Source organism: Coturnix japonica, chromosome 2, assembly GCF_054131305.1.
Source record: "Coturnix japonica strain WE chromosome 2, WE-NBRP24, whole genome shotgun sequence".
NCBI lineage: Eukaryota > Metazoa > Chordata > Aves > Galliformes > Phasianidae > Coturnix > Coturnix japonica.
In genome coordinates this window covers 62,577,609-62,593,438 of record NC_140664.1, presented here as the reverse complement: position 1 = coordinate 62,593,438, position 15,830 = coordinate 62,577,609, and the positions used below count along the sequence as shown (strand labels likewise).

The following is a 15,830-nucleotide window of genomic DNA, read 5'->3' as shown; positions in this document are numbered from 1 at the left end:
AAATTCAGACTTCATGGTATTTAGAAACGCTGTATCTATTCCATAAAACTTAAGACAATACCTAAGACTTGTAAACATTGTGATGTAAAAGACATAGGCAATAACTTAATGCAGTCAAGATGTAATGGTTGGCACAATTACATACCTTATACAATTTCATTCACCCCAAAAAACTGTGTGGTTTACAGTAACTAAGTAACCTGGAACATATTCTTGTAATCAGTAAAATCCTGGGATATTTATAATCATTTTACAGATGGGTAAACTGATACATGAAAAGGATTTGTTCATGTCTGGCAGTAAAAACACCCATAATGGAGTTCAGTGCTCCATTTACAGAACTCCTTGTAGATTTTCAAAGACTATTCATCCAGAGCAAACCACAATTGCTTTCTGATAACAATTATAGAGAATATGTACACAAAAATGCATTAACAACAGGCAGAAGGAACATAAAATTTCAAAGCATCAGCTGATTCTGTGGTGTCTGTTCTTGCAGTAAGCCTGAAGATACCTTCCTCTTCTTTCAGTGAAAACTACCCCAGTATTACCTCATCCTCATCACAGGGTAAATGAATGCTGTTAAACCTGCGGTTTAACCTGGCAAGCGACTCAGCATCACACAGTCATTCACTCACTCCCCTGCTTCCCAATGAGACGGGGGTGAGAATTATTAAAAAACAAACAAACAAAAACAAACAAAAAACAAAAACAAAACAAAAAAAAAAACCTAAGTAGAACATGTGGGCTGGCATAAAAGTATTTATTAAGATCAAGAAAAGGAGAATAGTTATGACTACATACCGAATCATAGAATCACCAAGGTTGGAAAAGATCTAAAAGATCATCCAGTCCAACTGTTTACCTATTATCAATAGCTCACACTAAACCATGTTCCTCAACACAACATCCAATCATTCCTTGAACACCTCCAGGGTTGGTGACTCCACCACCTCCCTGGGCAGTCCATTCCAGTGCCTGACCACCCTTTCTGAGAAGTAATGTTTCCTAATGTCCAGCCTGAATCTCCCCTGCTGCAGCTTGAAACCATTCCCTCTAGTCCTCTCACTAATGACACAAGAGAAGAGGCTGACCACCAGCTCACTAATATATAGTTATATATATTATATATATATCCACACACACACATATATATGTATGACTACAGACATATATATATATATATATACACACAATGTGTATGTGTGTATATGTATATAACAAGGGATACACAAGCAATTGCTCACCATCCCCCAACCGATGCCGAGCTAGTTCCCCAAATAGCAGAAGGAGCAGATAAACTCCCCCACCCCCTTTTAAACACCTTCTGCATGATGGCATACAGTATGGGATATCCCTTTGCCCAGTTTAAGTCAGCTGTCCTAATTCTGTTCCCTCCTAGCTCCTTGGGCCCTTCACTGAGAACGGCCTTGGCTTTGTACAACACTGCTTAGCAGCAACTGTAAACATTGGTGTCCTATCAACACTGTTGTTCTCCTAGAACCAAGATGTAGCATCATACCAGACACTGAAGAAAAGTTAACTGTGAGGGCTGGAACAGGTACCTTACCTATTTCTCCAGGAACATGCTTGCCACTGAAACGAAAACATGCTGTGACATTGAGGCAGTTCACAGGCTGCAAGCTGTCATGGCATTGAGGAGCTGTGATATTGATGGACGCTGGCAGGAAAATGGAGATGTCCATGGTAATGACAGGTCTAGATCTGGAGATCAATACAGAAGCTGAATTGAATCATTCAGAGAGAAGTTTCTCAGTCAAAGGAAAATAAAGTACATTTGGTAATGTGCACAATTTCAAGTAACCATGAAAAACAGAAGATTGCATTTGAACTCTAAAATGAATTAGCCCTTGACGTAGATGGCAAGGACAACTAGGTTCTGAAAAAAATCAAGGTGTGAGCTTGAAGTTCAATGCCCACACGGCCCTCCAGACAGGCAGGAGGAGAAACTGTAACAATCATCTCTATCAAAAGTTGCATAAAGTCTTATTGATGATGGAAAAAAAATACCATAATTGGCAACAAAGAACCATAAGCCCATGCAAACTAGACCAAGGAGCTGACATGGTCAATACAGGATAAGCAAAAGCCTTAGGTTTCCACATAGTAATCTACAGTAAAATCTGTGACTCAGAAGTTGAGGTGGGAGCATGAAGTGGGATCTGAATCTATGTATGTTTCTTTCTTACAGTGTAAGAAGGTCAACAGATACCACATTCACATTTTCTATATAAAAGAACATTTGGGCAATTCTCATCCAGCAGGTACTATAGACTGCATATATGCTTTTTTTTCATTGCAGAACTCAGTTCTGGGAATCATCTGGTGAATTGAGAATGAAAACTTTCCAGCCTTATATGTTCTGCACCAAGCTACTGCTACAGGTAGTCCTGGCTGAGGAGCTCAGCCAGAGGTGCAGATTGAGCTGAGGGCTATCAGGGGGTAGTAACAGGATGGTCTCTCTCACATGGCATAGAAATGCTGATAACTTGGTTGGGAAAAGCAGCTCAGAAATTCAGGTTCTACAGAGCTGCTCCCAGTGCAAGACTTCATCCCATGAACTGAGCATTATCCTTCATGGTTTCAGTTACATGTTCATTGTGAACATGCTTTTTCAAAACCAAATCCAGTAGTTAAAAATAAATAAATAAAATTACAGCAAGTAGTATACTCAATTCTAGTGCAGTCCCTGCAGTCCACAAGGCCATGAGCAAACCACTTCAGGGCCCTCGCACCACAAGCCACATAACTTGAGAAGAGAGCAGGGATTGTAGTTATACCTAATTCATATCAATTGGAGCCAGCTTCACAGCAACCTCTGAGACAGCTGCTTAGACTCCTTTACTGCAGCCTGAAATAACAGCCTGTTTGCCTTTTGAGATGGAAGATGAAGATAAATGCTAATCTTAGAAATATATACAGTAGTGGAGGGTGATGGGGAAGGAAAGAGAAGAAAACAGGTGAAAAAAATAGTGAGATTCCTCAGAGCACATCAAACTATGGAAATTACTCTCTAAATGCTTGTGGAGAAATAAAGAATAAATGTTGTAATCGATCTCTTAAAATATTTCTTTCAGAAAGAAGAAATTTATCCAGTCATGATGCACTTTCTGATGTTTTCCTTAATGTGAACTCACTTGGTTATTCATTGGAAAAAAATAATAATAAATAAATAAAAAACAACACCACCAAACAAACCACCACTTATCCATTAAATGGCCAAATGCACACCCAAGCAACACAGTAAATACAATCTGCCCCAGTCCCCAAGACTTCCACAAAAGCTGTTAATATCACTTGGCAAAACGTTTGTTGGTTTTGGCCAACAGACTTTACAAAGGCTTCTGAAAGACTGTAAAGAAAAGGCTGATTTCTTTATCCTAATCTGAATCAAAACAAGAGACACACTCTGCACTGGCGGCAGGGGCCATTAATCAAGCTGTCCATATAGTTAAGTCAGTAATGCTCAAATCTCCCCAGAAACGTGTAGGCAGCAATAGAACACTCCAATAGAGATCACTACACTGCTGCAATGCATGTTGCTTTATCTTTGTGGTCGTCTTTTTACATTCTGCAAAGAACAACAGTGCAGAAGAACCTTGCACAGCAGTTCTTTAAGCAGTTTCATAGAAGCAGGGCTGTGAGATCCTAACTCAGGGCATCACACGGCATTTCACAGAGAGGCAGCTGGCTGCCTCTGTTTGCATGATGATGGAATAGAAGGCCCTTCAGAAGACTTGAGCACTTGCTACACTTGTAATTTCTTTCTCCCTATCTCTCTATCTTGTTTAACTGACTCAAATGGAAAGAGAGCCAAGATTTCCCTGCTTTTAACAGGTAGGCTGGCACGGTTTGTCTGGATAGCCCTACCACACCCCTGTATCTTCCATTAGAAGTGGAAATACCTGCATCCTAATGACACCTAGTTACTGGCAGAAATTTTCTATTAAATATTTACAAGTGTAATAACAGAGTCATTGGTAAAATTAAAATTTCCCATTCCCTTCCCTAGGTCTGTGAGCCTCAAGCCTGCTCATATGGTCTGTTTCCACTTGAGTAATTTGCTGAAACAAGTTGTCATGTCTCTCCCCACCTAATGAAACAAGCAATTTCATTTAATGCCTACATCTGAACAGTAGCCCAAATGCTGTGTGTATTAACTTCCCTATATTTCTCTATATTTACATTCCTTGAAACGTCTTACTTCATTCTGTGTCTCACTGTAACTTGCAGAATTAAATTCTGGCATCACATGCAGCTGGCTTTTTGCTATGCTCTGTTCCCTTAAATCATAGTTTATGTACTTTATGTGCATACAAGAACAATAAAAAGAACGTCTCACAAACTTGGACTGATCCCTCCCAAGAGGCACTGAGATGCAACGTATCTCCTTAACCCATTGGTTTCTCCTTAGCCCTCAGAGGCCTATGGTTATCCCTCACAATTCTGCTTAAATTGAAATGCGTGTTCTTCAGTACTACCCAGGTGTAACACTATGCTTGAAAATCAGTCCAGTTTGCTGTTTCTGACTGCAATAAATTAAGGAGAAAATCTGTGGGGTGGAGGATCTAGACTACATTAGATATAAAAAGAAAGCAGAAACAAAATTAAAACAGCAATGGAGACAAAAAAGACATCAGTCTCACCTTAGCAGTACAACATGGTCTGACAAGAAGGCTCCAACAGTCACATCTGAAATGTATGTAACGTTTAGACAATTACAAGAGAGACAGAGAATTCAGTTCTCATAAGTCAGTCAGTAAATTACAAAGCATGCATTAAAAAAAAGCGCTTTCCTGGCTTAAATCAATCAGTTTGTCCTTATTATGTCCAAAGCATTAAAATTACAGGATTAGGTCTGCAATGATACTTCATTTCTACTTCAGAATTTCTTAGTAGTAGTACATTTTTGTAAGTTTATCATTGTGACTGAGCAGCTTCCAAGCAACTTACAACCTCGGCAGGATGCCAAGCAATCCTTATTTTAATGCCCGATTTCACTGTCATGACTGCCCAAAAACCTGAATTAAGAAATCAGATGAACTTTTACCAGGAGCTTTAGATAACAAAGAGAGTAGGTAGGAGCACATACAGCGTCAACAGCCTCCCACAGCTGTGGGAACCAGCAACCTGAAAACTACCAGCTCTACTGTTCTCCAGCCTGTTGCTGTGGAGAAGCACACATACCTGGATAACCATTGCCATCCATATCAACTCCCCCTGATATGGACTGCCCAAACATCCGCAGCATTGGGTTTATCGTCTGCCCAGTCAGCTTCTGCAGTGGAAAACACACCAAGTGAAATCACTCAGTCAGTAACACAAAGATGCCTCTGATAAAAAGAAAAAGCTTGGAGCCTGATTTTCATGGGCTGGGAATGCCACACATCTGCAGGAAGCCCTTCTGCTCAGGGTTTGGATAGGCCAGCATTGGCTTACACCTGAACACACACCTGCATCACAACCCTCATACAGACCCAAGACAAATAAAGAGCACATAAAACACATTTCATGGGGGAAGGGAGGAAATTTAACTGTGCTCAGAGATTTTCCTTTTTTTTGTTGTTGTTGTTGGTTTTTCTCTCATTGTTTTCATTTATGTAAATAGAAGTTTAAAGCAGCATATTTGCAAAATTAATGATTATGAGAAACAGAAAATCCTGTGCAACCATTTCTTTTCACAAAGATTGCTAACACACTCCAAGTCAAAATGACTAATTTTCACCCCACTTGGAAATTCTATTTTTCATCAACTATTATGCAGTATTCTGTGTCAGTTTGGAAGCTGTATCTCATTTCTGCCTTCCCAACGCAGAGATTAATAAGCTTCTAACATCACTTCTTTCTTTTAATTACTAACAAAAAACTTTCTCTAAACAGCTTAAATTGTAAATGCCTTTGTCTAAAGCAAATTAATAACTCAAAATCTCTTTCTCTATGGCAATTTGATGTCTCGGAGCTCTTATTCATTATGCTGGGCCACCAATACAAGACCTGAGCTCAAACTGGCATCTGATTACAGAAGCTGCAGACTGCAGAAACCCATCCCACCAAGCGGTTGTGAGGCTGTTGGTGGTACTTCACAGCTTGGGACATGAGGCTGATGGCTTTTCCTGGCCCACCCACAAATGTGCACAATAGTTGACAAAAGGTCAGACAGGAACTTTGTGGATAAAAGGAAGTCAAGTTGAGGGGAAGAAAGGCATTCTGGCATTCGCATCCTGACAGCCAGCTGCAAGGATCTTAGTGCTCTGTCACATACAGATCACCCTCATCTCCCACACATGGGTAGATAAGGCAACTGGAGGGCACTTCCTCCCCACACTACATCACGTTCTGGGGGGAGGGAGTTCCTAGTTGGTGTGGTAAATCCTGCTTACGCACATCCAACAGCCATCTTCAGGCTGTTACGGTACAGAAGGCAGAAGTATAATACTGCTCTGCCATTAAGTTCCATGAATTGAAACAGTAGGCCATGAGGTTTATTGAGCTGCTTCTCCTTAAAGCCACCACTCAAGCTGCTGCAATGACCTAAGGCAGCACCAATGATCAGTCATCTGAATGAACAAAGGTGGGGGAAAAGCTAACAGAAATAAATGAGTGTAAAAGCATACCCTGCAGCCACCATCATACAACTCTCTTGGCTGATTTAATAAAGGAAATCCAGCATATTAAGATGGCTCAGGGGTACTGTAATAAGATACAAACCCTTTCACCTTTAGGTTCAAATCCAGGGCATGCAGGTTAAAAACTGAAGATGTTACAAAGCTGTTGGTGTTGCACACAGGAAATGAATTAGTGGTGTGCTAGTCCTGGGAAATGGCTCAAAAAATAGTGCCCTCTCAGGGAAACAGTGCCAAGGCAACCTGGAGCTGGCCTCTGTCCCACCAGGGCAAGTAGAGAGGTATGGACTGTGTCTGCTGCCTTTGCTGCTCCAATGAGGAGGGCAAGATAGCAAGAAAGATGTTTTCCTTATCACCCTGCTGATCTGGTCCCTCCCAAAAATGCTGCATTTCCCTGTGAATGACCCCCCAAAAAACCCCAGACCCATATCAAGTCCCCAATCTTTTGCAGCAAGAGCTGAAATGCTCCTGCCTTTGAACAGCCTAAGAACCCCACAATCAGCAGCTCTCAGCAAAAAACAGGCAAGATGTCCAAATGGCACAAATTAGTGCATTTTATAAGTATCCATAAAGAAGCATTCAACTTCCTTTTTGAAAAAGCAATGCCTGACATACACATGCTAAAAGGAAGAAGGACTGCACTTCGATGGTCTGTTAGAAAAGCCTCCAACATAACCACTAAATTCTTTTAATTCGGCTTAAACTGATTTATTGTGGAGGTTCCCACCCAGCAAGAAAACAAAACAGCCAGAACTTCAAACACATGGACAAAGGAAAGGAAGATTTAGCTCTGGGAAAAAAACAAACAAACAAAAAAAAAACCAACATGCTAGACAGAGACAAAGGAACACACTGGGTAGTGTAAGCATAGAATTTATCTTCTCTGCTGTCTGGCTACAGTAGCTGAATTGTACTGTGTTGCCTCTGCAAAAGACACTATAGTATATCCCAGACTAGTTTTAACTTCCTAATAGTGGCCAGAAAGGTAGCCACTATTGGTCAACAAGCTCTGTAAAGGCAATTTGGGGGAGAACATAAGAAAACTTAGGTCCTCTTCCTTCTCGCAAAATCTGTCTTTGTGGGGAGAAAGCACAACCTCCTGACTCTCACTGACCACTCCATCATTCGTATATGCTTGATCTCTGCAAAATTTGCACTTTAAACAGTAGCATTACTTCCAAAAACTGACACTGAAATCCCAAGACTTCATCTGCTTTAAGCAGAAAGCTAAGAGAAGGAAGACTGTAACAAATTACAGTGAAAAATATCTCCTGACTAACATTATTTTACCTTACAGCATAAATGTAGACAAATCTTGGGAGAAGCTAGCTTCAAACTAGGACTGAGAAAAGAATGCAGAGCTTGAATTGCATGAGGCAACCTATAAAGTGACCCCCAAGGACAGCTAATTTTCCCAGGAAAAAGGTTTCAGACAGATATTGTAAAAGACATCAGGTGTCACGTACCATTGAGTACTGAGGTACAATCCCGTTGGCATCCCCATGATAAATATACACTGCTCCTATGTAGTTATCCTCCTGAGGTGCCCCAATGGCAACATCTGTAAAACAGTTCAGATGATAAACATCCCATCTCCATGCAAAGGGAGAATACCCCCACCTCTTGCGATGACAACCTGCAGCAGCACAAGATTAGCCTTAATGGAACAGCTTGCCCTGAGTAGCCTGGAAGAAATAAATTCAGGAGTACAGAGAGCAGGTCAGCCTTCAGCCCTTACAATGTGCTGCCAAAAGAAAGGCACCAGCACCAACGCTTCACTCTCATCTATTGTTATCAAGTATAAACAGATGCCAAGGACTTCAGCAGGCAAATCCTATGCAAGCATCTTGTTCTCAGCTTGAGCCCAAGGAGGAGCTCAGTGACATGACCACTGGCATCTCTCGGGAAAAGGCACCAACCTGGGAACCCATCATCATCAATATCACCAAGGGCGGCAATGCTCTCCCCAAAGTGTGCGTTGTAGGCCCCATCACCATCCAGGACAAGCTGCTCATCCAGCACACCCTAAAAAATAGGAAATAAAGCAGGCTCAGATGAATGCCACCACAGGAAGCAATGGGGCAAAGCTGTGGGATGACTATCACTCTCATTGCCAAGGCGTCCCCTTTCAGTGTAGATCAGCTGAGTGCTAAAAATTGAAAGGATTAATAATAAAACAAACAAACAAACAAACAAAAACACAACAGAGAGCACACAAATGATAAGATAAAAACAAAATGCTAAATTAACTAAATGATATGTCTAAGTGATATGACTAAATGCAGTCACGGGGCTTTTGAGCTCACGAAGATTTCAGACGCCTAAAATATAACAGCTGAGATTTTGCTCCACTGGCAGACTACATCTAAGGAATAAAAACCTCAGTCCAGGTTTACACAGCTAAACCTCAGTGAATTAAAGAGAATTCTTCCTTAAGCAGAGTACACTTGGGCAACTGGATTTGAAAATTTTTCAAGAATTGGATGGAAGGATTAAAATAAACTCCCCAAAAAGCTTTCTGAAATGAAGAACAAGGAAAAAAGCTTTAATGAAATAAAGAGACAGAGGAAACATCAGAATAAATCAGCTTTGTACTCATATGCCATGAGAAGCCTTATATGGATCTGGTATTTCTGGCCCACCCATTTTCTGGTCACATACATAAGCCTCATTTTTTCACAGTCCTCCCTCAAGGGGAAAGGAACATTTCCACAAGAAAACAAAACTTAGTTACACAATCCAACTCTGTATCCACCTCAAGGGTTGTTGGTTTTTGTTTTGTTTTGTTTTTGCTTCCTTTGTGAATGAGGGTAAACTGCCCACTGGAACATGTAATAAAATCTTTTTCTTGGCTGCAGGGAGTTGCTGACTTTAAGAAAATCCCACATAATGAAATTGAAACACAAGAGAAGAGACATTTAGGCCTATATGTGCAACTCATTTCTCTGCAGTCCTCGTAAGGGAAAAATTTAAGTATGCTATACCCAGCATCACTATGCATGCTTGTACTATAATGCAGTTCCCTCTGATTCACTGCAATGACCTCTTAACCACTGGTGCCTGCAGAATGAAACTGCAAGCTTTAATGAGCACATCCCAAACAAAAGTCCGTAGTTCTGCAAACCTCTACTCCTTCAAGTAGTTCTTGATGAAGGAGTTTTATTATTTAACTTTTATATTTTATAAACTTAATCAATGTATGCTCTCACTGTAAGCAAAAAATATTAGGTATTAAGCATTATGGACTTATTCTGATGAATTATCTAGCAGCCATTTTGCAATATGGACAACCTGGGGATCAAACTGAAAAGGTAAAACCCACTTAAAGGAAAAGCACTAGCAGAAAATAAAATTACATCAGACACAACTGTCAAGATGCTCCAATTCTTCCTATAAGACTTGTGGTGACTAATGTGTCTTGCACAAACAAACTCTAGAGTTGTTAAAATTCTGTTGAAGCAAATCACAAATCAGTTTAGTTTTAGTATGTAACAACTCCCCCTCTGAGAAAGCAGGTTTTGGACTTGATTATTACTTGTGCAGTAAGTGAACATTCATTATTTTCCTATAAATAGAACATAATAATGACGTTGCTTTGGTGACAGAAGAAAGTTCAGACATTTCTAAAACTGTTGTTGGCACACGAGAAGTCCAACAGTATCAGCTGATAAGACCTTCAAACCGCAGGCCACAGTGTGAAGATAACATGAATTCAGTCTCTGCTCTCCTCACACAAGGAATCCTAAATCCCAGCCTTTTTTGTTCCCACTTGTAGGTCCCAGCGACCACCCAAAACACAAAGTAAAACTCAGTCAAAGCAGCTGACCTTACTTGGTTTTGGCACTGAAATAACGTACAGCCACAAGTGCCGCAAAGTTTCAACATAAAACCAGAAACTCTCCCAGACCTCCTTGAAAGATTCACAACTCTGCGATGAATGTGGGCTGGTCTCTGGGAAACCATGATACCATATGAGTTTTCCATGACTGCATGTTACAGACATCGAGTTTCAGCATGCAGAGCTGGAGGGGACATTAATTTTACCCTGCCCAGACCCACACCCATAAAATCCCTTACCAAGTAATTCCCAGGAATACTCACGTTTCCTCTGTTGATATAGACTGTGACTTGACCCTCATCTCTGATCTCAGAAAACATAGGTGCTCCGACCAGCAGGTCTGACAACCCATCAGAATTCAGATCAACTGCACATAAGGAGGAGCCAAAGTAAGAGCCCATCTGTAACCAAGCCGAGTCACAACAAAGCATTCAGTATCTGCCCACACACAGGAGGAAATCATTTAGGCATGTTTTTTGTTTCTTTTTTTAATTTTAATTTCAAATGACGACCTGCTGCTTTATCACTCACAAATACTCCTACAGAGAAAGCCTAAGAGATACTTAAGGAATAACAGGCAAGAATTTAACACTGTACTGTAAGAGCGCATCATCTTGCACACTCTATCAGAAAAATATAGGTATACTTAGTTTCTTTACCCTGGCACGTGTTTAAGTGAGACACCTAGGCCTTCCTAGCCTAGCTTTCACTGGTCAAATGCTTGCAACCAGCATGTTTCCTAAATAAAGACCTTACTAGTAATCACTCACACCTAGTACTAGACTTCCAAAAGAGCTGAACTTCTTACCCAACAAATCTTCTGACAGTAGCCTAAGGAAAAGAGGGGAAAGACCAATTAAAAGTGGCTTCTGATATTACCACTCATTTGTGGAATATTTCCCCGTGCTATACTTAGATCAGCCACCTTTGGTTAGCAGCACTGGCTGTGGGTTTTGCTTATAGTCTTTTCTCTCACATACAGACAGATGAGCTGACGTGGTCAATAAACTGTCATTAAAAAGTTTTCAGTTGATACAGAGAAAACAAGTCACTTTCCATCTCTAATTATTCTTGCTTGATAAAACTAATTTGCTTAAGTTTAAGAAATTAATTAATTTCATTACATCATTTTGGATACAGGTGAATACGAAGTGCTAACAATCTTCCAACCAGCACCAATTTAAAAGCACACAAAATGGAAACCAAAAGCAATGATATTCTGTTCTTATTTCATCCACTTCTGCTAAGGTACCATGAGGCATACTCTTTGAGATCAGCTAAATAACTGTCACTAAATTAAAAACAACCTCTGAAGGAAAAATTAAAAGATATCACTTCATATTTGAACTTGAGAGCTGTTAACACAACAGGGAAAATTGAGGTTACAAAAATAATTACTTAAAAATAATGCAGCTCTTTTATGTTCCCATGTTCCTCACTGCAGAACCCTAACCCCATAGCCTTCACATCTGATAGTTTCTGAGGCATAAGCCAAAGCTACCAGGCACAACAGGAGATGGGCAGAAGCAACTCTACTCCTTACAGTCTGTAAGATTTAAAAGCTGATACACATCTATAATGGGGGTGAGTTAAGGATAGAGTTTCAGTTTGTAACTCAGATTTCCATGTTTGTGTGGGTTTAAGGTCAGACCTCAAACATAATTTGATTCCAGTTATTTTGTAGCTTAAGTTCCCTTGTGGATTTTTTATTTATTTTTTTAAATCCACTAAGGTTTTTAAACAAATTTCTCATGGATAAGGAGTGAAACTTATGAAAAACATTTCACTACGTATTTAGACAGTTTTCAGGGGAAGGCTATTATTTACTTAACTGAAATGTGGTACATCTGCAATGTGGGTGAGTTCACAGCGCTGTGAGAACCTGACGTTTGTACACTTAACATCTTGTAACAAGACACTGCCTTTTCTTTCTTCCTCTCTGCATCTGATTTCCCTGATCAGCTTCCCACAGGAAAAAGAAAGGCAAAAAAAAGGGAAACTGAAGAAACTGCCCACTGTTGAAGTCTGTCCAACAGGAATGCCAGAACAATGAACTTTCACACAACTGGGAAGGACAGAGCATTGCTCAGTGCTCAGTGCTCAGTGCTAGGCTGGTTATACCTCAGTCACAAAACAGAGGAAAGGTGATTTAAGATGGGCTTCTCTTAAAACACAATTTTCCTCTTGATTTTACAGAATTTGTAGAAAACAGACTGCTGGGGAATAAGGTGATGACAGCCTAGAAGTTCTTGAAGGATGTAAATACTTGATAAGTTAAGGATAATACCATTAAACTCCAAAAGAAAAGTTTTGGCTGAGACCTAGAAACATCCTGATAGCTCTGTTTGTTTGGCTGAGGAATAGTTCTCCAGGAGCAGATCCTTAGGGACATTTAAAAGTTAACAGGGATAGAAATGAACAGGAAGCAATCAAACACAGGAGATGCCCTCAATGAACTGGGAGGGCTTTTCCTTTCATGATGCTGGCAGTTCTGCCACAGTGTAGAGAAAGACAAATTTCTCCAGCTCTTAAATACAAGTTTCAGCATCCACCCACACAGCCTTGCAGATTTTACCCATTCCAGACATGCTTTTGAAGACTGCAGAAGTGTTTCAGTGGGGGAAAAAAACAAAATCAGACATGCTAATATTTCCATCTTGATATAGTTAAATGCTTGAGATCTTTCTGGAAGGTCTTTCTAGAGCAAGACACCACCAGCAATCTTTTTCTTCTGTACTTCCTCTCATCCCAGGAGAATACAGACAACTCCAGGTAAAGCGTTTCTTGTCCTCAATATATTATTCCCAAATAAACCAACTTATTTGTTTTTACCTATAGCTAGACATACTATCTGCTTCATTCTCCATGTGACACATCTCCAACAAACACCCAGGGAAGAGTGCAGGCTGTTTCCTACTCAAACACAACACCGCACAGGGGAGATGGATCTCATTAACGTTCACTACATTTCTAAGGAAGAGCAGAGATCAGCTCTAAGACACTAATACTAATAGAAACACTCAGGACTGATTAATGGCAGATAGGGGAAAAATCAATGGCTCTCTGAAGCAATGAAACTGCTCCTCCACACAACAGCATAATTCTCATGTCACTGCCATGTCTCGCAGGGGCAGAGAAGACCAGTGTGTGGCTTTGTGCAATAAACCAAGCTCCAAGCTATCCAAATCCACCAGTAACATCCAGTCAGAGGAAATCTCTCCCAATGGGCTCTGCCACGCCTCAGAAAGCTAAAGCAGAATTTGTGTGCTATGTTGCACTATATTTGTGTGAGGCGAAAGGAAACCACAATTAAAATTTTCAGCAAGACACCTGACTTCAGTCCCGTGGTCACTGAACAGACATTGTAGTCACCACCATTACACTAAAAAGGGAATACACTTGGTCAGTACAGACTTACATGTTTGGAAAGGATAAGGAGAAACAGCATTTGCTTGAAAACTCGTGAAGCAGTGAATAGAAAGTGATGCTCTGAGATGATCCTGCCATCATTTCCCCATCCTTCACCCTCACATAATAACATACTAATATAAAAGCTCACCTTTTTGCCTGAAGCCTGAAAGATTTTTACTAAAGAGCCTGATCGTCTGTCTGTTCTGAAAATATAAACCTGAAAAGTGAAAGAAGAAAAAGGTTAACCAATACTAAAATACAAGCACATAATGGTACACGCCACTTACGCTTTCTTAGTGTATGTTCACATGTGAGTATTTAAAAGCACCCCACAGAAGAACACTCCATGTCACAAACAAGATACATTTGGAGGCTACTAGGGAAGGAGCAGGACAAAGTGCTGAGACGGCATAAGGCTGTTCCTCTTCCCCTGTCCATTCTCTGGCACAAGTGCCTGCACGTACATCATTGCAAACTTCACAGTGTAAGAGTAGAAATCCCAGTAGGACCACTCACTGCATTTGTACTGCTTCTGCCTGAAAAGATCTGTAAATCACAAAGGTTCTCAAGCACATTCCACTTATTGCTAATTTCCATAGAAGAAACTGCTTAAACAGGAACTTTTAGGGATAAAAGTGTATTAATAGAAGTCCAATCTTAAATCTTCTACCAAAAAAATTAAGACCTAGAGTACATGGCTTATAGGAAGGGATTCCCTTTAGCAGAAAGGCTGGCTTATTCAGTGCTTGAGATTTCTCCAGCAGTGGACAGGCTGTTTCCCAGCAGGTCCATAGGATATCTGTAGGATAGAGAATTTCTTACTTCCAAGGCCATGCAACAGAGCCAAGCACTTGACATAATTTGAATATGTGGTGAGTTATTAATGAGTGGTGAGACAGGAGAGTTCAAAGCCATTCTCAACTGAGAAAGCAGCATGCATTTACTGTTGCTCTAGATATAAAGGACTCCCCAGTTTTCGCAGCAGCAAGTTTAGCAGCAAGTACATGGTGCCAGGTATCATAATTCCAAGCCCAGTTTTACTAATGACACTCCCAGTACCATTTGGGAAATGACTCCATCCTAGTAAATGCCTTGGCTTCCTCCTCAATGGAAAGGGTGTGACAATGGCAATCACTTTCTCTCAGGAAAGCGGCAAGGATTAGCTCATTAAAGAGAAAGAACAACAGGACTGCTCAGTATAATGTTCTTTATTTAACATCTCATACTGCCTCCCTCATCATTTGCTCCTGCTACCCTTATCCCATGCAACCAGAGCAACAGTTGTTAACCTACAGAGCCAGCTGCTTCCTCATGGATCACATGTCAGTAGTTGGGTTTTTATCCTCTTCCTTGTACAGAACTTAAATCTGTTTTTCCAGTGAAACTGGAAGGAAAATGCTTTGGAGCTGTTGCAAAAAAAAACCCAGATGAGGAAACTACAGCTTTCCTGTGAACACCTTCTCAATAGTAACCTAACATCTACTATATCCCCTGTGTCCTGGGCATAACAGAAGGTGTATGTACCAAGTTCAACCTCTACTTTTATTTAATTTTCCCTGTTTTTCTGCTACTCTCAGGACACTATTACTGCCAAAAACAATCTGTCTAAGCCAATGGATAGTGTTCCTGCAAATGGACACCTCCCACTTCTTACTGTTACAACTCAGCTATTGGTGATGCCCCTATGGAACAGAAGAGGAAAGAAGATGGAAAGACTGGACATTTCTGCTGAAGCACATGGTGGCAAGTAAGCTCCCAAAAGACTTTAAAGAAAGAGTGGGGAAAGTGGATCCTTTGCATCCCTCCCTCCCTTTCCCTTTCCTTCTCCTCCACCTTTGGTTCAAATGTTAATGGTGTCCCAGCACAACCTCACCCTGCTCCCTACAGCAGCCAGGTGTCCTGTACAGGAACTGAAGGCACAGCACCACCTGACCATT

At 40.7% G+C, this 15,830-nt stretch overlaps 1 protein-coding gene across 5 annotated transcripts in view; it reads right to left on the bottom strand.

The window, feature by feature from the left end:
- Positions 1 to 15,830, bottom strand: part of ITGA9 (integrin subunit alpha 9) — a 205,811-nt gene that overhangs the window by 164,219 nt on the left and 25,762 nt on the right. For 4 of the 5 annotated variants that reach the window (XM_085537657.1, XM_085537658.1, XM_085537655.1 and 1 more), the window contains exons 8-14: positions 14,042 to 14,110; positions 10,746 to 10,883; positions 8,564 to 8,669; positions 8,111 to 8,205; positions 5,209 to 5,299; positions 4,668 to 4,713; positions 1,571 to 1,725 (exon numbers count right to left, since the gene is read on the bottom strand). In XM_085537657.1, the coding sequence (XP_085393783.1) occupies positions 1,571 to 1,725; positions 4,668 to 4,713; positions 5,209 to 5,299; positions 8,111 to 8,205; positions 8,564 to 8,669; positions 10,746 to 10,883; positions 14,042 to 14,110 (700 nt within the window). The remainder of the gene's footprint in view (positions 1 to 1,570; positions 1,726 to 4,667; positions 4,714 to 5,208; positions 5,300 to 8,110; positions 8,206 to 8,563; positions 8,670 to 10,745; positions 10,884 to 14,041; positions 14,111 to 15,830) is intronic. The other variant, XM_085537656.1, reaches the window with a different exon arrangement.